The 15,788-nt window shown below is 42.0% G+C and overlaps 1 protein-coding gene across 1 annotated transcript in view; it reads right to left on the bottom strand.

Moving 5' to 3' along the window:
- The window catches only part of CACNA1B (calcium voltage-gated channel subunit alpha1 B), a 414,377-nt gene that overhangs the window by 89,444 nt on the left and 309,145 nt on the right, over positions 1–15,788 (bottom strand). Inside the window, exons 20-25 of the mRNA XM_056861029.1 lie at positions 12,740–12,957; positions 10,477–10,603; positions 9,480–9,609; positions 8,657–8,716; positions 7,253–7,359; positions 491–502 (exon numbers count right to left, since the gene is read on the bottom strand). Of these exons, the coding sequence (XP_056717007.1) occupies positions 491–502; positions 7,253–7,359; positions 8,657–8,716; positions 9,480–9,609; positions 10,477–10,603; positions 12,740–12,957 (654 nt within the window). The remainder of the gene's footprint in view (positions 1–490; positions 503–7,252; positions 7,360–8,656; positions 8,717–9,479; positions 9,610–10,476; positions 10,604–12,739; positions 12,958–15,788) is intronic.

The raw sequence follows: 15,788 nt of genomic DNA, 5'->3' as shown, positions 1-15,788 counted from the left end.
AGAGTATTTGCCCAGTAAGAACCCAGGTAGGGAGCAAAGGAGCTCTCCATGGTGCTGAACGTCTGGCCCTCTGAATTTCAGCAATTGCTATAACTCTTGAGGAATGTCTTCTTGTGTGCTACTACTGAGGGACCCAGATACCCTTCTGAATTACTCCAAGGATCCTCAGAACATAGTCAGAAAACTACTTTCTACCCTGACAAGTTCGTATCACAGACCAAGAAGCTGTTCTCTGAAATAAACCCTGTTAAAGACCCAAACTGCATATAGCAGCTCTGGAGGCATGGCTTTCTGTTGTGACACTGCTAATCCAGATAAAGCAAATGCGAGCAAATGAGGTCTGTTAAGTTGAAGAAAGGAAATGTCACCGATGATGAGTAACAAAAGGGCAGGACAGTCAATGGAACAAGTGTAAAATAGATCACCGGAATAATGGCCGTGTGCATACGCAGGCATAGCAAGGCTGCAAGGGACAAAAATGGTGTATTACCCCATGACACTCCTACAGAGAGATCCCAGCAAGAGGAAGACAAAGAAAAAGCACAGAGTCAGTGGCAAAAAGGAAGAGCATATCAACACAGTAACTTCAAAGCAAACATATAAAAAAAGAAATCCCCCCCAATCCCTTTTCACAAAGCAAACAGGAAGTGAAACAAATACATGCATGCATACCCATCCTTCACATTTTCGGACCAGGTTACTTTTAGATTTCCTGTCACTTCGGAAGGATTTCTTCAGTGTTCAACAATGTGGCACAGTGTGAATTTTACACCAACAAACTGCATAATATGCATCAAACCCAGCAATTTCTGGCAGATCCCCCAATTGTTTTCACCTCTCCTTCTCATCAGTCCACATCAGCTCAATGGTAAAACTCCACACACAGACCCTGAGGTGCCCAGTTCAAGTCCTTGACAGCAACCACCAGGAGGGTGTATGGATCGTATTATGGACCTATCTTTGTGTTTAAATGCTTAGAGAGGGTTAAAAAAATGGTTTATGGGCTAGAGACTCTTGGAAACCAACAGCCATCCTTCACCACAAAGATAAAAGGATGGGTGCTTCTGAAATTCACTAGATTCAGAGTCCTAAAATACCTGGTCTTCTTTCCAAAGGGGAACCAGTCATTAGGGATTAATTATTTTTCTGGTGTGTGTTTTTTTTAATTTCCAAATTTAGTATAGAGCACTGCGCGTGCACATTTTGTTGTGACTCTTACTTCCTTCAGTAAGATTCTAGGCCCTCTTCTGAGAAAGAGCACTGGCTATCCTGAATCCTATAGAGTCAATATCCTTCTTAAGGACTAATTCCCTCAGGTAACAAAGCCGGTGGCCAAGTTTTGTAAAATAGAATATAATTTCCAGAAATTTCAACAGAAATGAAAAGGTGTTTGCCATTATTGGTCATTTACATTTACACTCCTAGTTAGTTCTTAATCATTTTAAAGGTATTAACATTTTGTATTCTGTATAGTGTTTTAACCAAATGTATCAGTTTTATCCTATTGAAATGGGTAAGACAACATTTGGTCTGATGACCGTAATAATAAAATTGATTGATACTTCCTTCAGTGCATGCATACCTTTCTCCCCCCTCACACAAGTAAACTGATAAAACACTGGGGGAAAACAATCCCGATGTGGTCACAAGCAGTTACATCAATATTTTTTTTAATGCAGCCCTTTGCCTATGTTCTGCAGCGCACGTGGACATCAGTAAAACACAATGAAACGACAGTCTCCATGCAATCATGTGCACAATCCTACCAAGGGTGTTTTTTCTGCAGTTTTTTAAAAATATGCTAAAGTGGGTAATGCAAATAAATTGAAGGAATTGAAAGTGGCAGCAAGAGCAAAATTACAGAGTGATAAAGGAACGGAACAGGGGAAATCTGCTCATGCATAGATAAAAGTGAAAAGGCAGAACCGGTGTTGAAAACTGCTTTGTGGCTGTCAAAGTTTGCAATGAATGCGCCTTTATATCCTTTTTCCATTTCCACTATTCAGACCATCACAGTGCTTAGAAGAAATGTACTCTGAATGTCTTTCCAGGGCAAAACGTATGAATACAATACCATTACAACACTGTGTTTCTTTAAAAGGGACCCCATGTGGCCTAGACTGAAAACATCTTAGGCAGAACTACGGAGAAGCAGATTTGGACAGGCATCCAAATGAGAAGGATGGGAGGGTGTGTTCTCAGTTGCTGTGGATTCCAAAAGCATGTGCGCTTACACACTAATGTTCTGGTAAAAGTCAAAGTTTCTGACTCACTGACCTGGCTTCCAAGTTACACAACAGCCAGTGAAAAGGTCCCAAATATGAAGACCAAAGGAATTAACCTGATAAATGTAATGGAGGCTAGGAAAAAAATACTGCCTTTCTGCTGACTGAATTCCAACTCTGTTGGTATTAGGTAGGAATCAGGAAATGGACAATAGTTTACAAGAACACAGCCATTTCTTAATTGGTCTCCAAACAAAGCACAAAACAATCACCTTACACCTCAGTGAGAGAATGTTAAATAATGCATAAATATTCAGAAAGCTGGTTTTGCCTAATAGACTCTGGCTCTAATTTTTTTTTAAAGAAAAAAACATTGCACAGTTAGCATGCTTGACAGCTTTCTATCTGCCCCGAAAGCATAAAGTGCCTTACACAATTTTGGCTTACAAGGGGCAGTGGTCAAGAATGTTAAGTTTGAGGTTTGGGAGAGGGCAAGCCCAAAATCTCTGCTTGGGCAGAGGCTTGGGGACGAGGTATTACCTTGCAATATAAACTCAACATAACCTCAACATAGCTTGCAATGTAACTTCAACAAGGTATTGTATTGCAACATAACCTCACGGTGTTGTAAAGCCTGTGCAATATGTGCTTATGTTCAGATCTGAAACGCTGCTCGCTTATATATTTTCAAAGAGCAGACATTGTGGTTTTATTTGTATTGTCTTGTGTCCAAACACCTTCAGCAACATGAAACCTTTTTTGCATCTAGAGTAGGCTAATTTTAATCAAGTCTGCATTACACATCATGTACTGCATTTTACTTATTAAAAGCAATTACATCCCACCATTCTATCCAAAAAGTACCCTCAAGGTGGATTACAATAATTTAAACATATAAAATGTAAGAAAAACAGTTGTTATCATTGCATTCAACATTTACAGCCATGTGATTCTAGTTACTCTAAAACCAGCATTATTAAAAATCATGATCTTAAAACCACATAATTAGCAATATAACCTGGAAAAACCCTGATTAAAAATCTTTACAATTTAGGAGAATGCCAGCAAGGATGGCTCAAGGTAGAGCTCTCTTGTGAGCAAATTTCAAAGTCATGGCACCATTAAAAAGAAGGTGAGGGGTCTGGAGACATAGTCCTATGAGGAAAGGTTGAATGAGTGGGGTATGTTTAACCTGAAGAGAAGAAAACTGAGAGGTGATATGATAACCATCTTCAAGTATTTGAAGGGCTGTCATATAGAGGATGGTGCCAAGTTGTTTTCTATTGCCCCAGAAAATCAGACCAGAATCAACGTGTTGACATTAAAACAAGAGAGTTTCTGTCTAGACAGTAGGAAGAATTTTCTAACAGTTGGAGTACTTCCTCAGTGGAACAGGCTTCCTGGGGAGGTGGTAAGCTCTCCTTCCCTGGAGGTTTTTAAGAAGAGGTTAGATGACCATCTGTCAGCAATGCTGATTCTATGACTTTAAGCAGATGATGAGAGGGAGGGCATCTTGGCCATCTTCTTGGCATGCAGTAGGGGGTCACTGGGGTGGGGGGAGGTAGTTGTGAATTTCCTGCCTTGTGTAGGGGGTTGGACTAGATGACCCTGGTGGTCCCTTCCAACTCTATGATTCTATGATTCTAAGACATCTTTTTTTTGCCACCCCCTGTACCTCCGATTGTGGGAGCATACAGATAAAGGGCATCACCAGACTGCTGAAATAAGAATGAAGACTTGGCCATACCTACATGGTGGTTAAGTGGCTTACATGTCAAGGGGTGGAGCTTGCAGACTCCCCTAGGGCCTGTTCATCAGCACTGGGGAGATGGTAGCAGCCAGAGCTTCACCACTAGCATCTTCAGCCTACATTCACTCCTCTAAGTATCAAGAGCCAGCAATTCCCATCTCGCTCCCATGAGACACTCAAAGATATCTGACAGTCTTCTAGGGTAAATAGATGGGCTTTTCCAGAGCCCACTCTGACACCCTACCTTCTGTCATTTTAGATGAAAGGTTTCAACAGCAGTCTATGGAGCAACAGTGTAGCCCCTGTTTGGCCAATGCAGTCAAATCAATCACATGTATAGTGCTGCAGTGTGAATTCTATGATGAAATCAGAACAAATACTATGCAGCTTTATGCCTAGAATTGGGCCAGGATCTAGTGGAGACTAGGGCTTGGTTACAGATCTTTAAGTACTGGCTTCGAATCCATTATAATACTAATACTAACAGTCTTATTCACCAAATGCTTTTGGAATCAGATCTTCCAATTGGTTAACTTATATATAGAGAAAAAATAGGCACATTGGGTCTTTCCCTTGATGAGTTGTATATGCTTCCACAAAAGGAAGCATTTCAAACAATTAAAGGTAGAATTTTGGATATCCATTTTCAAAATCTTGGAAGTGCAGCTGACAAAAGCTGTTTCCCCTTAAGGCTGGGGCTTTCACTGAAGGCAGGTAGCATAGCCTTGTATCTTCATCTTTTAGAAAATCCACATCTGCATAGAGCTTTTTCTCTGGCTAGATTCAATGTTATGCCATCAGCAGTTTTATTTGGTAGATTCCAAAAGGTGGACTATGATGACAGACTTTGCCCAGGTGCACTGAAAAGCATTGAATCAATTTGGCACATCCTTTTCCATTGCCCATTCTATACAGATATATGGCTTAAATATATTGACCCGTCTTTACAAACCTGGTGGGCCTGATCAAGCTAAAGAACAATATATACTGAAAGATACTTCTCCAAGCATAACTGAGGAGGTTGCCAAATTCCTTAATATCGCTCTAATGATTTGCAAAAAAAGGGAACTGGGAGTAAATTGTTGAACCTAATTTGTGTATATATCTGATGTTTGACATTTTAATTGGTATTTTGTACTGGCCTGATATTATATGCCATTAAAGGTTTTTGATTGATTTGATTGGTTGATACTATTTCTCCTCTGCTTTCTCGCTTTAAGTATCGGAACCTCTTTCTGGGGTCTACGGAGTTAGCCCTGGCCAAACTATTGCTTGAGGACAGGAAGGCTGCTGTATCCCATGCAATGGCAAAATTCGACTTTTTAGTCATTAAGAAGAGAAATGCACTCACAAGTAAGGAGGTGGATTAATAGTCTTATATACACAGTACTAACTTATATTGTAGCAGAGGTTTGCATAATTCGCTTAAGACAGCCATATAGTTATCCTTAGCTTATTTATTCAATCAGGGTTTTTATTTTTTTTTATTTTATACAGTTTTTATCTTTTTATAACAATTGTGATTTGTATGTATGCTGGTCTTTGACTATAACTATAAAGACTGATAGAGCAATTTTCTTAGAAATCCCATGTCAGCCATGGACCCTGGAGCCACGGAGGGGGAAGGTTCTCTCCCTGCCTCTCTTTCCCCCTAGATCAAGCGCTGTTCATACTTAGGTCTTGCAGCAGGCAAGCAGAACAATCTGGTTTTGTGCCTCTGAATGAAAGGGCAAAAGACCCCTCTATGACATGGAGAAAAATCCTTCAACCACACCCTCAACAGAATTATACTTTGAAAGCATCTAACTATCAAGTTGCACAAATCGGGTTGTTGTTCTCAAAAGATCAAACAAGCAATGTGAAGATATGAGATACAAAACAAGAAGCTTAGAGTGGAAAAGCTGTCAACCAGCTGAATTCAACTAGATAGAGAGCAATATGAAAACCCCAGTTATAGAGAAATATACACAGAATAAGAGCAGAATAATCTTCAAGAACATACAGGGTGACAGAATGCTGAGTCTATTTTGACCATATGAGAGCAGTTGAAAATATTCTCTAGTGGAGTTTCCCAACATTACAAAAACTTTATTTCCAATTACCCCTGGTTTATCTGGCAAATCTTACAACCTGCAAGACCCAGCTACACCAAAGGCTTGTACTATGAATCTGTGTTGGAGCTCTCTAGGCCTCTGACTCATGTTTTCCTTTACTGGAAAGGACATTATTGCTGTGGCTTTGATGCATTCCCAAAAGCTCCAAAAGATTGTGGACAGATAAATTTTGCAAAAAAAAATAAAAAAATGTCCCAGCTAGAGGGATGTCCTGAGCAAAGATGAATGTCCTTTCTCAGCCGCCAAGAAACATGGGGCTTCTGCATCTTTCTTCTCTCACCTACGGGCAGAGCTAGACATTACATGAAACTCCACAATAATTTTTCTCATCAAGTACTTTTTTAAAAATGCAGCTGTGGAGCTAAGCTTTTAAGGGAAGATAGATGCAGCAAGATATAGGTTATAACATCTTTTCCTCTTTGTGTTGTTTCTCCACTGAGCCCCTTCCTCCCAGGTGCTATTACTCTTGCTGAGGAAAATTAATAGATACTCATAACCTCCCCCACCCCCAGCACTGGTAAAAGATACAAGGGGAAAAAATGGAAAATGCATGCAAGCTAAACTCTGTCCTGTTGTTCAGCAACAAACAAATCGGCTCCAGCCTTCCAGTGTTCTGACTAATGACTGCAAAGGCACTGAAAGAACGGGTGAAGACAAGGTGCATTTCTAATATTTTATAAGATTTTTGATTTCATAAACATTAGTACAAGATTTTTAAATTTCATGAACATTAGATGAGCACCTTGTCTTCAATTAAATGTTTTCAAATATATATTTTTAGATTACCTTAGCGCCCCCCACCCATAAAATTTCTGGCTACTGGACCAAGTCCAATAAAGATGAAATGAAAGTGTCTGAACAGAAGTAGGCACCTTTTGGGTCTTGTCTATATTAAAAAATGTGGCTCACAGGAGTAGAAAAGTTCAACAACACGCATGTTCAGAGAAATTACATAACGTGCTTTATGTCCTATTCCATTTCTGAAACAAGATACAAGTGGAAACTTCTATTCATGGTGCGGCCTCTTTTATACCCCAGATGTGGACAGTAATGGATGACTTCAAACACCTTGTTTTTGAAAACAATGCTACTAGTATTTCCAGATCAGCGTCACCCCACTTCCTACTCAGGAAATCGGAGCCCCAAAAAGAAAAGCTACTTACGAAAAGGCGAAGGCCACAAGAGCCCCACTGACCACAATAAAATCCAGGATGTTCCAGAGGTCACGGAAATAGGCACCAGGGTGCAGGATCAGGCCCAAGTCAATCATCTTCATAGGAACCAAAAGCAGAGCAAAAGGCTTCAGGAGTACATTAACATTCACACACGTGCACAACTACAGCAAATCTGCCCTCTCACTGCTGAATGGGTCTCACAAGGGGGAAAGAACATAGCACTCTTAGAGCCCGCTCTACAACAAACCAACCCTCTCTTTACCACCAAAATGATCATTGTTGGTGGGGCTTAAAACTCATGAGCCAGCGTGGTGTAGTGGTTAAGAGCAGTGGACTCTAATCTGGAGAGCCGGGTTTGATCCCCCACTCCTCCACATGAGCGGCGGACTCTAATCTGGTGAACTGGGTTGGTTGCCCCACTCCTACACATGAAGCCAGCTGGGTGACCTTGGCCTAGTCACAGTTCTTTCAGAACTCTCTCAGCCCCACCTACCTCAAGAGGTGCCTGTTGTAGGGAGAGACAGGGAAGGCAATTGTATGCCGCTTTGAGACTCCTTAAAGGTACAGAAAAAGCAGGGTATAAAACCCAACTCTTCTTCTCCTCTTCTTCTTAACAGGCTCAAGCTGACTATTGGTGTTGCTTTGTCATAAAGGAAAGGAACCACAAAGGAGTTTCATTCCTATTTTTGCATCTCTACCATTACATAGGAAAAAGAACTTATACGAGAAGACGCACAAGCTCTGGATACAGAACCACTGTTAGTGTCACCCTCCTGCAAGTCCCTTTCTGGACCTTTATTCAATCATACCAGAAACAGTAAATGCATGCAACTTGCTGAAACGTTTTTGGCTGGCAGGTAATATGCAGACTGTGGCATTGAGTCCCAACAAGCCCAAGTGACTGGAGCAAGACAAGGGCAGGCCTGTTGAACTGAGGGACACAAAACTCTCAGGAGGCCATGGAAAGTCCTCCTCAGGAGGCCACAGAGAGCCAGGAGGGCTGCTCAATATTACCAGTGGGAGGGTGTAGCCAGGTACCCATTCTGCTGGCCAAGGGTGGCTGCTGGCATTGGCCGCGGTGAGAAGAGACGGCATGCAGATGGGGCTACCTGGGACCAACTGAGTGAAAGGGACAGCTGGAACAAGGCCTGCAGGGTGGGGTTGGCTGATGGAGGAGAACTGGACATGGTGTAGCAAGGGGCCAGGTGCAGCTAACTGCAGCGCCCTCAGTGTTGCAATAAAGGAAGTGGAGTGCCACAATTGCAACTGGGAGTGGTAATTTTGCACCTGGGAAGGATGGAGCTGTGACCACTGCCTAGCCTATTGCATTCTCCCCGTGCTCCGGGCCACCAACCCAATGACAAAGACATCTGCTAAAGGACAGATTCTTACCTTTATCACCATCTCAAAAGTAAAGACACCAGTGAATATGTAATCCAGGTACTTGAGAGCCTGAAATCAGAGTAAGAGATTTGGTTGAAGAGGCAGACAGATCTATACAAGGACAGTAAAGAAAGAGTGGGGCTTCTATAGGAGTGTATTTTACCACTATAACTCTGCATGGTCAACTCGAGACTCTATGGTATGATTCTCCCATAACCAATATCCCCAGATTTTTCATAACAAAGGCTCAGTTTTGTTTCTGGATTAAAATAGGCATCACTCTTACAGTCAAACAGAGGTGTAAGATTGGATAGGATGTTACCCACTAAGACAGGAATCTTCCAAAGGGGATGGACACTCTCATCCTCCATTCCAAGAACTCCTTCCCCCAACAGAAGATTTCTCTCTGTGCAAGGGAATCATTGGCCCTAACATTTAAGATTTTTTTTCATTGGCAAGCATCCTCCTTGCAACTGAGGGGCAGACCAGTTAAGACTGACTCCTGGGATCTCATCTCTCTCTCCTTCTCTTTCCCTAGTCAGTCAGTGCTTGGTGTCAGAACCATGATTTCTTGGCAATGGTGACATTTCCTCTGCCATGCATTACTTTCAGTAGGATGTGCCTTCCAATGCCCCAGTTGCTTCAACAATGGGGAATGTGTTTCCCAAAGCAGCACCACATCAGGGCAACAACGGCTATGAACAAGTGTGCAACATCCAGGAAAGAGTAGAAGACAGGGGCTTCTCATGAACGTTTTCCCACTGACCCAGATTGACAACTTTAGCAGCAGAAATTTAACCTTATGAAACTTGGGCATAGCGCAACTACTCACCTCATTCCTGGGCGACTCAGCTTGCACTGGGTCTTCAGCCGCCAATGCAATGCTGCTGAGTGCTATAACAATGAGGATGACCATTTCAAAGTAACGCATGTTCACAATGTAATGGCACAGGCGCCGGATTCTGAAAGACCAAGGGAAAGTGCACAAGGAAGAGCTGGCCTAGCTATGAGCTACTGCACAAGGGCAGCCATCACCGAAGTTATAAAGTTGGCAGAGACAACATGCCAGAAAGGAAAACTTGAATTTAACAAGAACGAGAAAGATTTATCTATGCAGATATTTCCACTGAAGTTGCATCAACTGAAATCCTTAATATTTATTAAGCAGTTCTGATACTGAGTAGGCGTTAGTGAAGATGGTATGAATAATTTTTACAACCAATTTGGTGCTGAAGTCTTGATCATAGTACAAGGAAGGCAGGAAAACATTTGAAACAAAGAATCTGTTCAGTCAATAGAATTGTTTCTTCATTATTTATTTTACTTATTTGACTTATATCCTGCTTTTTTTCTTATAGGTGGTTTACATGGGATTCTAAAGAGGTCTCCCATCCAATATCTGACCAGAATCAGATCTGCTTAGCTTCACCAAGGGGGCTATGTCACATTCCAAGAACAAAAGGACCAAAGAAAATCTCAACATATACTGCCAAGTGATTGATAAATACAAAATCTGTAGGTAAATGCTTTATACATAAAGATATTAAAGCATATACAAAACTTGTTTAATAAAACCCATGGTAATTAAAATAGAAAAAGACTCCAGGTTATGTACTTATGCTGAATCTTCAAAGACCTGTCAGGTGGGAATGGAAATAAGACATGTCTCCTTTCCCCATGGGCTCCACCATTCATAGGTGCCATATACTATCAAAAAAGGCCACAAGTCCCAAATTATTATTAAGTTGAAGAGCACACACACACCAAAAAAAAAAAAAAACCCCTCCAAAAAAGACTCACAAAACAGAAAAATAGCTGGGATAACTTACGGGTTGGTAGGACTTAGGATGAACATGGAGCTGTAAGGTAGAATTGGTTTCGGTCCATTTTTTGTCAAGTCATCGGCATCCATATCTTTCTTCTCTTCTGCTTTTGTTTCAAATTCAACATTATTCACTGCAGTGAAGCCCAAAGGGACCATGCATCAGAAGAGGGGCTTCTAACTTAAAGATTTTACAGTCAGTACTGCCTGCCTGACTTATTAACTTAATTAATAAGTTAGTTAGCCAATTGATTTCTTTATCGTTTATAATTTACACTGAACTATAGTAGGCACCACACAAAAGCTATGGGGAAATTGGCTTTGCCTGCTGGCACAGAATGTACTACAAGAATGTACATATTGTAGCCCTTCTACAAAGCACCTTGCAGGAGATCCTGAGTGACGGTGACAAAGGGTGGATGTGGGTGGCCATTTTACAGCTCATTTAGCCTCATGGTGTTACAAGGGAAGATTTCGAATGTCTCATCCCTGCTATTTCAATCCCCCAAACCCCATTTTCCTTTGCTTCTTCCTTACACAAACGAAACTTGTGATTCTTTATTCATGCACCATTTTCTGTTTTGTTGCACTGTATTTTCCCCATGAGATGTACACGTTTCAACATTATTTGCACATCAGAAATCACGTTATATATGCACATGACGCAGAATGCACATATACTCTGTACGTATAAATAATGTATCAAATGCACATAAAAACGATTGCAGCAGCACTCAAAATGACGAAATGAGACATGAGCAACTGGGTTAAAGTAGGTTTTATTAATGAATGGCCTACATCAACAAAGAGCCTTGCCCTAATTTTGGAAGGCGCATTGCTGGCTAACAAGCCATGACAACCAGTGTTTTGCTCACATACACCCTATCCAAACTCTGCCAGTGTTCCTGCTGTCTTTGTTAATCCTCGGCAAGAGCAGTCTTCGCCTGCACATAAAACAGTGCAGAGAGGTGCTAAGTGTCCCCTCCATGAGCTTGGTACCCCATCCCTCATCTATCCAGCTGCTCATGTCACTGATGGGCTGGTACATGTACAGCCTTTCATCCATAGATGCCTCCAAGTGCTAGTCAAATACCCTACCTATATCATAGCAACCTGGCCTATTCATGCCCAGCTAGTTATGGCCTATCCGGTCCCCAAACCAGACCAAATTACATGTAATCACCAATTCTGGAACCATGCAAAACAGGCTAAAGAGAAAGCCTCTTTCACTACCAACCCCCCCTCTCAAATCCCTGTTCATTTGCATAACAGCAACCAGCCAGTCCCACATTATTTGCAAAGAGCAGGTAGGACCATCAGCTTACAGAATGCCTGCAAAGTGGTGCCAAAACCAGATTTCAGTAGTCACTGAAATCTCTGTTGCCTATGTATGTGTGTAAAGTGCCGTCAAGTTGCAGCAGACTTATGGCGACCCCTTTTGGGGTTTTCATGGCAAGAGACTAACAGAGGTGGTTTGCCAGTGCCTTCCTCTGCACAGCAACCTTGGTATTCCTTGGTGGTCTCCCATCCAAATACTAACCAGGGCTGACCCTGCTTAGCTTCTGAGATCTGACGAGATCAGGCTAGCCTGGGCCATCCAGGTCAGGGCCTGTTGCCTATAGGCTGCCCTATATGAAGCAGCATACAGCCCAATGTTTCCCCATCAGGAGTCTCATGCTCCATTCATATGATGAGAAGGGTTGACACAAAACCTTCCCCATAGCCCTACAGGCTGTGAACTGGCTTACAACACACGTATACAATACAAATTAATCTACATATTCAACAGAGAACTAAAACGTGTTACAAAAATATAAGGCAAATATAAAAAGAAACAAAATAGGAACATCCCTAGTAGTCATACTTCTGCACTTGACTGACTGTGCAGGGTTGCCAACCTCCAGGTACTAGCTGGAGATCTCCTGCTATAACAACTGATCTCCAGCCGACAGAGATCAGTTTGCCTGGAGAAAATGGCCGCTTTGGCAATTGGACTGTATGACAATGAAGTCTCTCCCCAAACCCCGCCCTCCTCAGACTCTGCCCCAAAAACCTCCCACTGATGGCAAAGAGGGACCTGGCAACCCTATGACTGAGCCAGTCTCAGTCTCGTCCAAGATGGCACCCACCACCTTAAGTGCCCATCTTTGTTTCCACTCATCAGCGACAGTTTGCTAGCTCACAAGCAAGAAGTTGCAATAGGGCTGAAATTTCTGTTCTCAACACACTTTCCATTACTCAGACAGACCCGCAAAGTTGGAAGCACTCACTTGGAATTACGGTAGCTTCCCCCAGAGGAGCAGTGACAGTGACAGGAATATTCACAGTGGCAGTCTTGTCCAGTGATGGCTGACCCATGCGGGTGACATTCTTCTGGTTGTCAGCATCCTCTGGCTGTTCAGGCACTCTCTGTAGGCAGGTACTAGGCAGGGTGTGCAGCGGGGCAACAATCACACTCCCGCCAGCCTCTGTGTCACACTGACCTTCCCTGAAATGCAAAAGCAGAGATTATAACTTCACCCCAGGTCTGCAGCTCTAGCAGCTCCTCGAGAGGAAGTTATTTGACAACCTGAATCCTCTTCAATTTGGGTTTGCAGTTAAGATCCTTGACTGACAGATCATCACAAAGGATGTCTTCAAAATTCTCCTCATCCAAATTTCTCCTCAGATTTTGATGTTCTGAATTAGCTGGTTTTGTTTCTCAAGTGATCTAAGGTACTAGGAATCCTTCATGGTTTCACTTGTTATTTCCAGGTTTTATACAAATGGCACATGCAGTTGGCTACAACTTTCAGTTCCTTTAATTCATCGGTCCCCTCCCATTATCAGTGCAGACATGTCAACAGATACAGCATGATCTTCAAAGCTATTCATATCCAATATTTATAGTCTATAAATATTTTTGTGCAATGTTTTAGTGATACATGGGTGCATTTGTGCAGTAAAACATTGAACGAAAGAATCTTGATATACTCAAAAATACGATCCTATAAAAACTTATTTTTATAGCATTTTCTCAATGCACACATGAATGGTGATGAAGTAGAGGGGGAAACTTGAAGGAATGGAAAGTTGCAGCAAACTCAAAATGTATTCATGTTAGAAATTCTGGAGAGTTGGAACACAGTGCAAAGTGAAATGACAGAACAATCAAGGAACGGAATGGGGGAAATCCTCTTATCCTGGTTTGTTCATTCTCATTCTCTCTCTCACTGTCAGGATTTTTGCTCCAGTTTTCTATTCAAAAACAATATCCAAAGCAGCTTACTGAATGAGAACAATACAGAAGAGAAGAAGAAGAAGAGTTGGTTTTTATACCATGCTTTTTATCTACCTTTAAGAACTCTCAAAGCGGCTTACAATTGCCTTCTCTCCCCCCTCCCACAACAGACAAATAAAATTCAAAGTGTTGCCTTTGACCTCCTAGAATAGTCTTGGGCAGTCTTAAGGACCACTTGCTATGGGAGCCTTTCCATCCATTAAGGTCTGCATCAGAGACTTTTCTTCATGTGCTCCTGCCTTCAGAGGTTATGCAGGCAGTAACTGGGGAAAGGCACCTTGTGAGGTAGGTGGGGCTGAGAGAGTTCTGAGAGAACTGTGACTGGCCCAAGGTCACCCAGCAGGCTTCATGTGGAGAAGTGGGGAATCCAACCCGATTCTCCAGATTAGAGTCTGCCGCTCTTAACCACTACATCACACTGGCTCTTAAACTATTAAAACAATCACTTTCAAACGATACTACAGAACCAGCAGTCAACAAATACATACTTTAAAAAAAAAATCAGCTGCCTTCAACTTAGAGATGATAAAAGCAAGGAACAGGATTCACTTGGTGCTTGAAAGATAGTATTAAAGACCCCTAGCAAATATGACTGGGCACGAAGTTCCATAAATGGGGAGCCACCGGAGAAAAGGCCCATTCCCCAGTTACTGCCTGCATAGCCTCTGAAGGCAGGAGCACATGAAGAAGGGTCTCTGATGCAGATCTTAATGGATGGATAGGCTCCCTATAGCAAGTGGTCCTCAAGACTGCCCAAGACTATTCCAGGAGGTCAAAGGCAACAAACCCAAAGCCAGTTAAACTCTTTCTCACCTTCCACCAGGTATTATTCAAACAGGCTGGGGACTTTTAAAAATTCCTCAAGCCCGGTTTATCTGTTTATTGTCCGTTTGTAGTCGTTAGAAAAGAGCCCCGTGGCGCAGAGTGTTAAGATGCAGTACTGCAGCCCAAGCTCTGCTCACGACCTGAGTTCGATCCCAACGGAAGTCATTTCAGGTAGCCGGCTCAAGGTTGACTCAGCCTTCCATCCTTCTGAGGTCGGTCAAATGAGTACCCAGCTTGCTGGGGGTAAAGGGAAGATGACTGGGGAAGGCACTGGCAAACCACCCCGCAAACAAAGTTTGCCTAGAAAACGTCGGGATGTGACGTCACCCCATGGGTCAGGAATGACCCAGTGCTTTCACAGGGGATCTTTACCTTTAGTCATTAGAAATAATTTTAAAATAAAAGCTTCCCAAAGGTATCCTGCATTGTCTGGAGGACTGGGTTCGTGGTATTTCAGCTGGGCTAGCGAGGCTACATTGGCCTTACAGAGTTCATCAAGAAGATTGGGGAATTCATTCACCAGGAATATAATTTGCTTAAGAAGCAGTTTACACTCACAGAATGCTAGCCAGGGGATCGAAAATGGTCCAAGTTACACGAGACCAGGAACACGGTGGGGTGTTTTTTGGGTTTTTTTTTTGGCAACACTCACAAAAGGTTCTCTTCTGTGTCCTGCTAATTAATTGGTTGTGGAGTGTATTTTTTTAAAAAAAATTAAATTTTTTATTGCTTTTTATAATTAAACACAAAAAAAGAAATAAAAAATACAAAACAAAAATAAAATCATAATTCAATACAAAAACAAAAAGTATATAGAGCACTATTACAACCATTGCTAATACATTGTTTACTATCATTTGTAAAATACATAGTGCCCAAACCTCCACCATAAATAGTCCTCTAGTGTATCATTATAGCTCAGGAACGGTTCCAAAATCCAAAATCTTTAAGTCAGGCCATTGCAGGAGACCTCCAGCAGCCAAAATCTATACGCTAGCACCTTCCCCACCCCCAAGGGATTAATAGCAAGCTCAGATAGCAAAGGGAACAATTTATTACTAATTATAGCTCATATCATTCGTTACTTCTCCACCTCCCCGCCCCAACCCCACATACATATGCATTGCGTCACTTCAGAGTTTACTATTAACAAGATGACACCTTGATTAGGGGGCAATTCCTGAAATGTTCCTCAATTAAACAAAAAAGAGAAA

The sequence above is a fragment of the Euleptes europaea genome, chromosome 14 (assembly GCF_029931775.1).
Source record: "Euleptes europaea isolate rEulEur1 chromosome 14, rEulEur1.hap1, whole genome shotgun sequence".
Taxonomy (NCBI): domain Eukaryota; kingdom Metazoa; phylum Chordata; class Lepidosauria; order Squamata; family Sphaerodactylidae; genus Euleptes; species Euleptes europaea.
The sequence above is the reverse complement of the archived record's forward strand: the minus strand, read 5'-3'. Positions and strand labels throughout refer to the sequence as shown.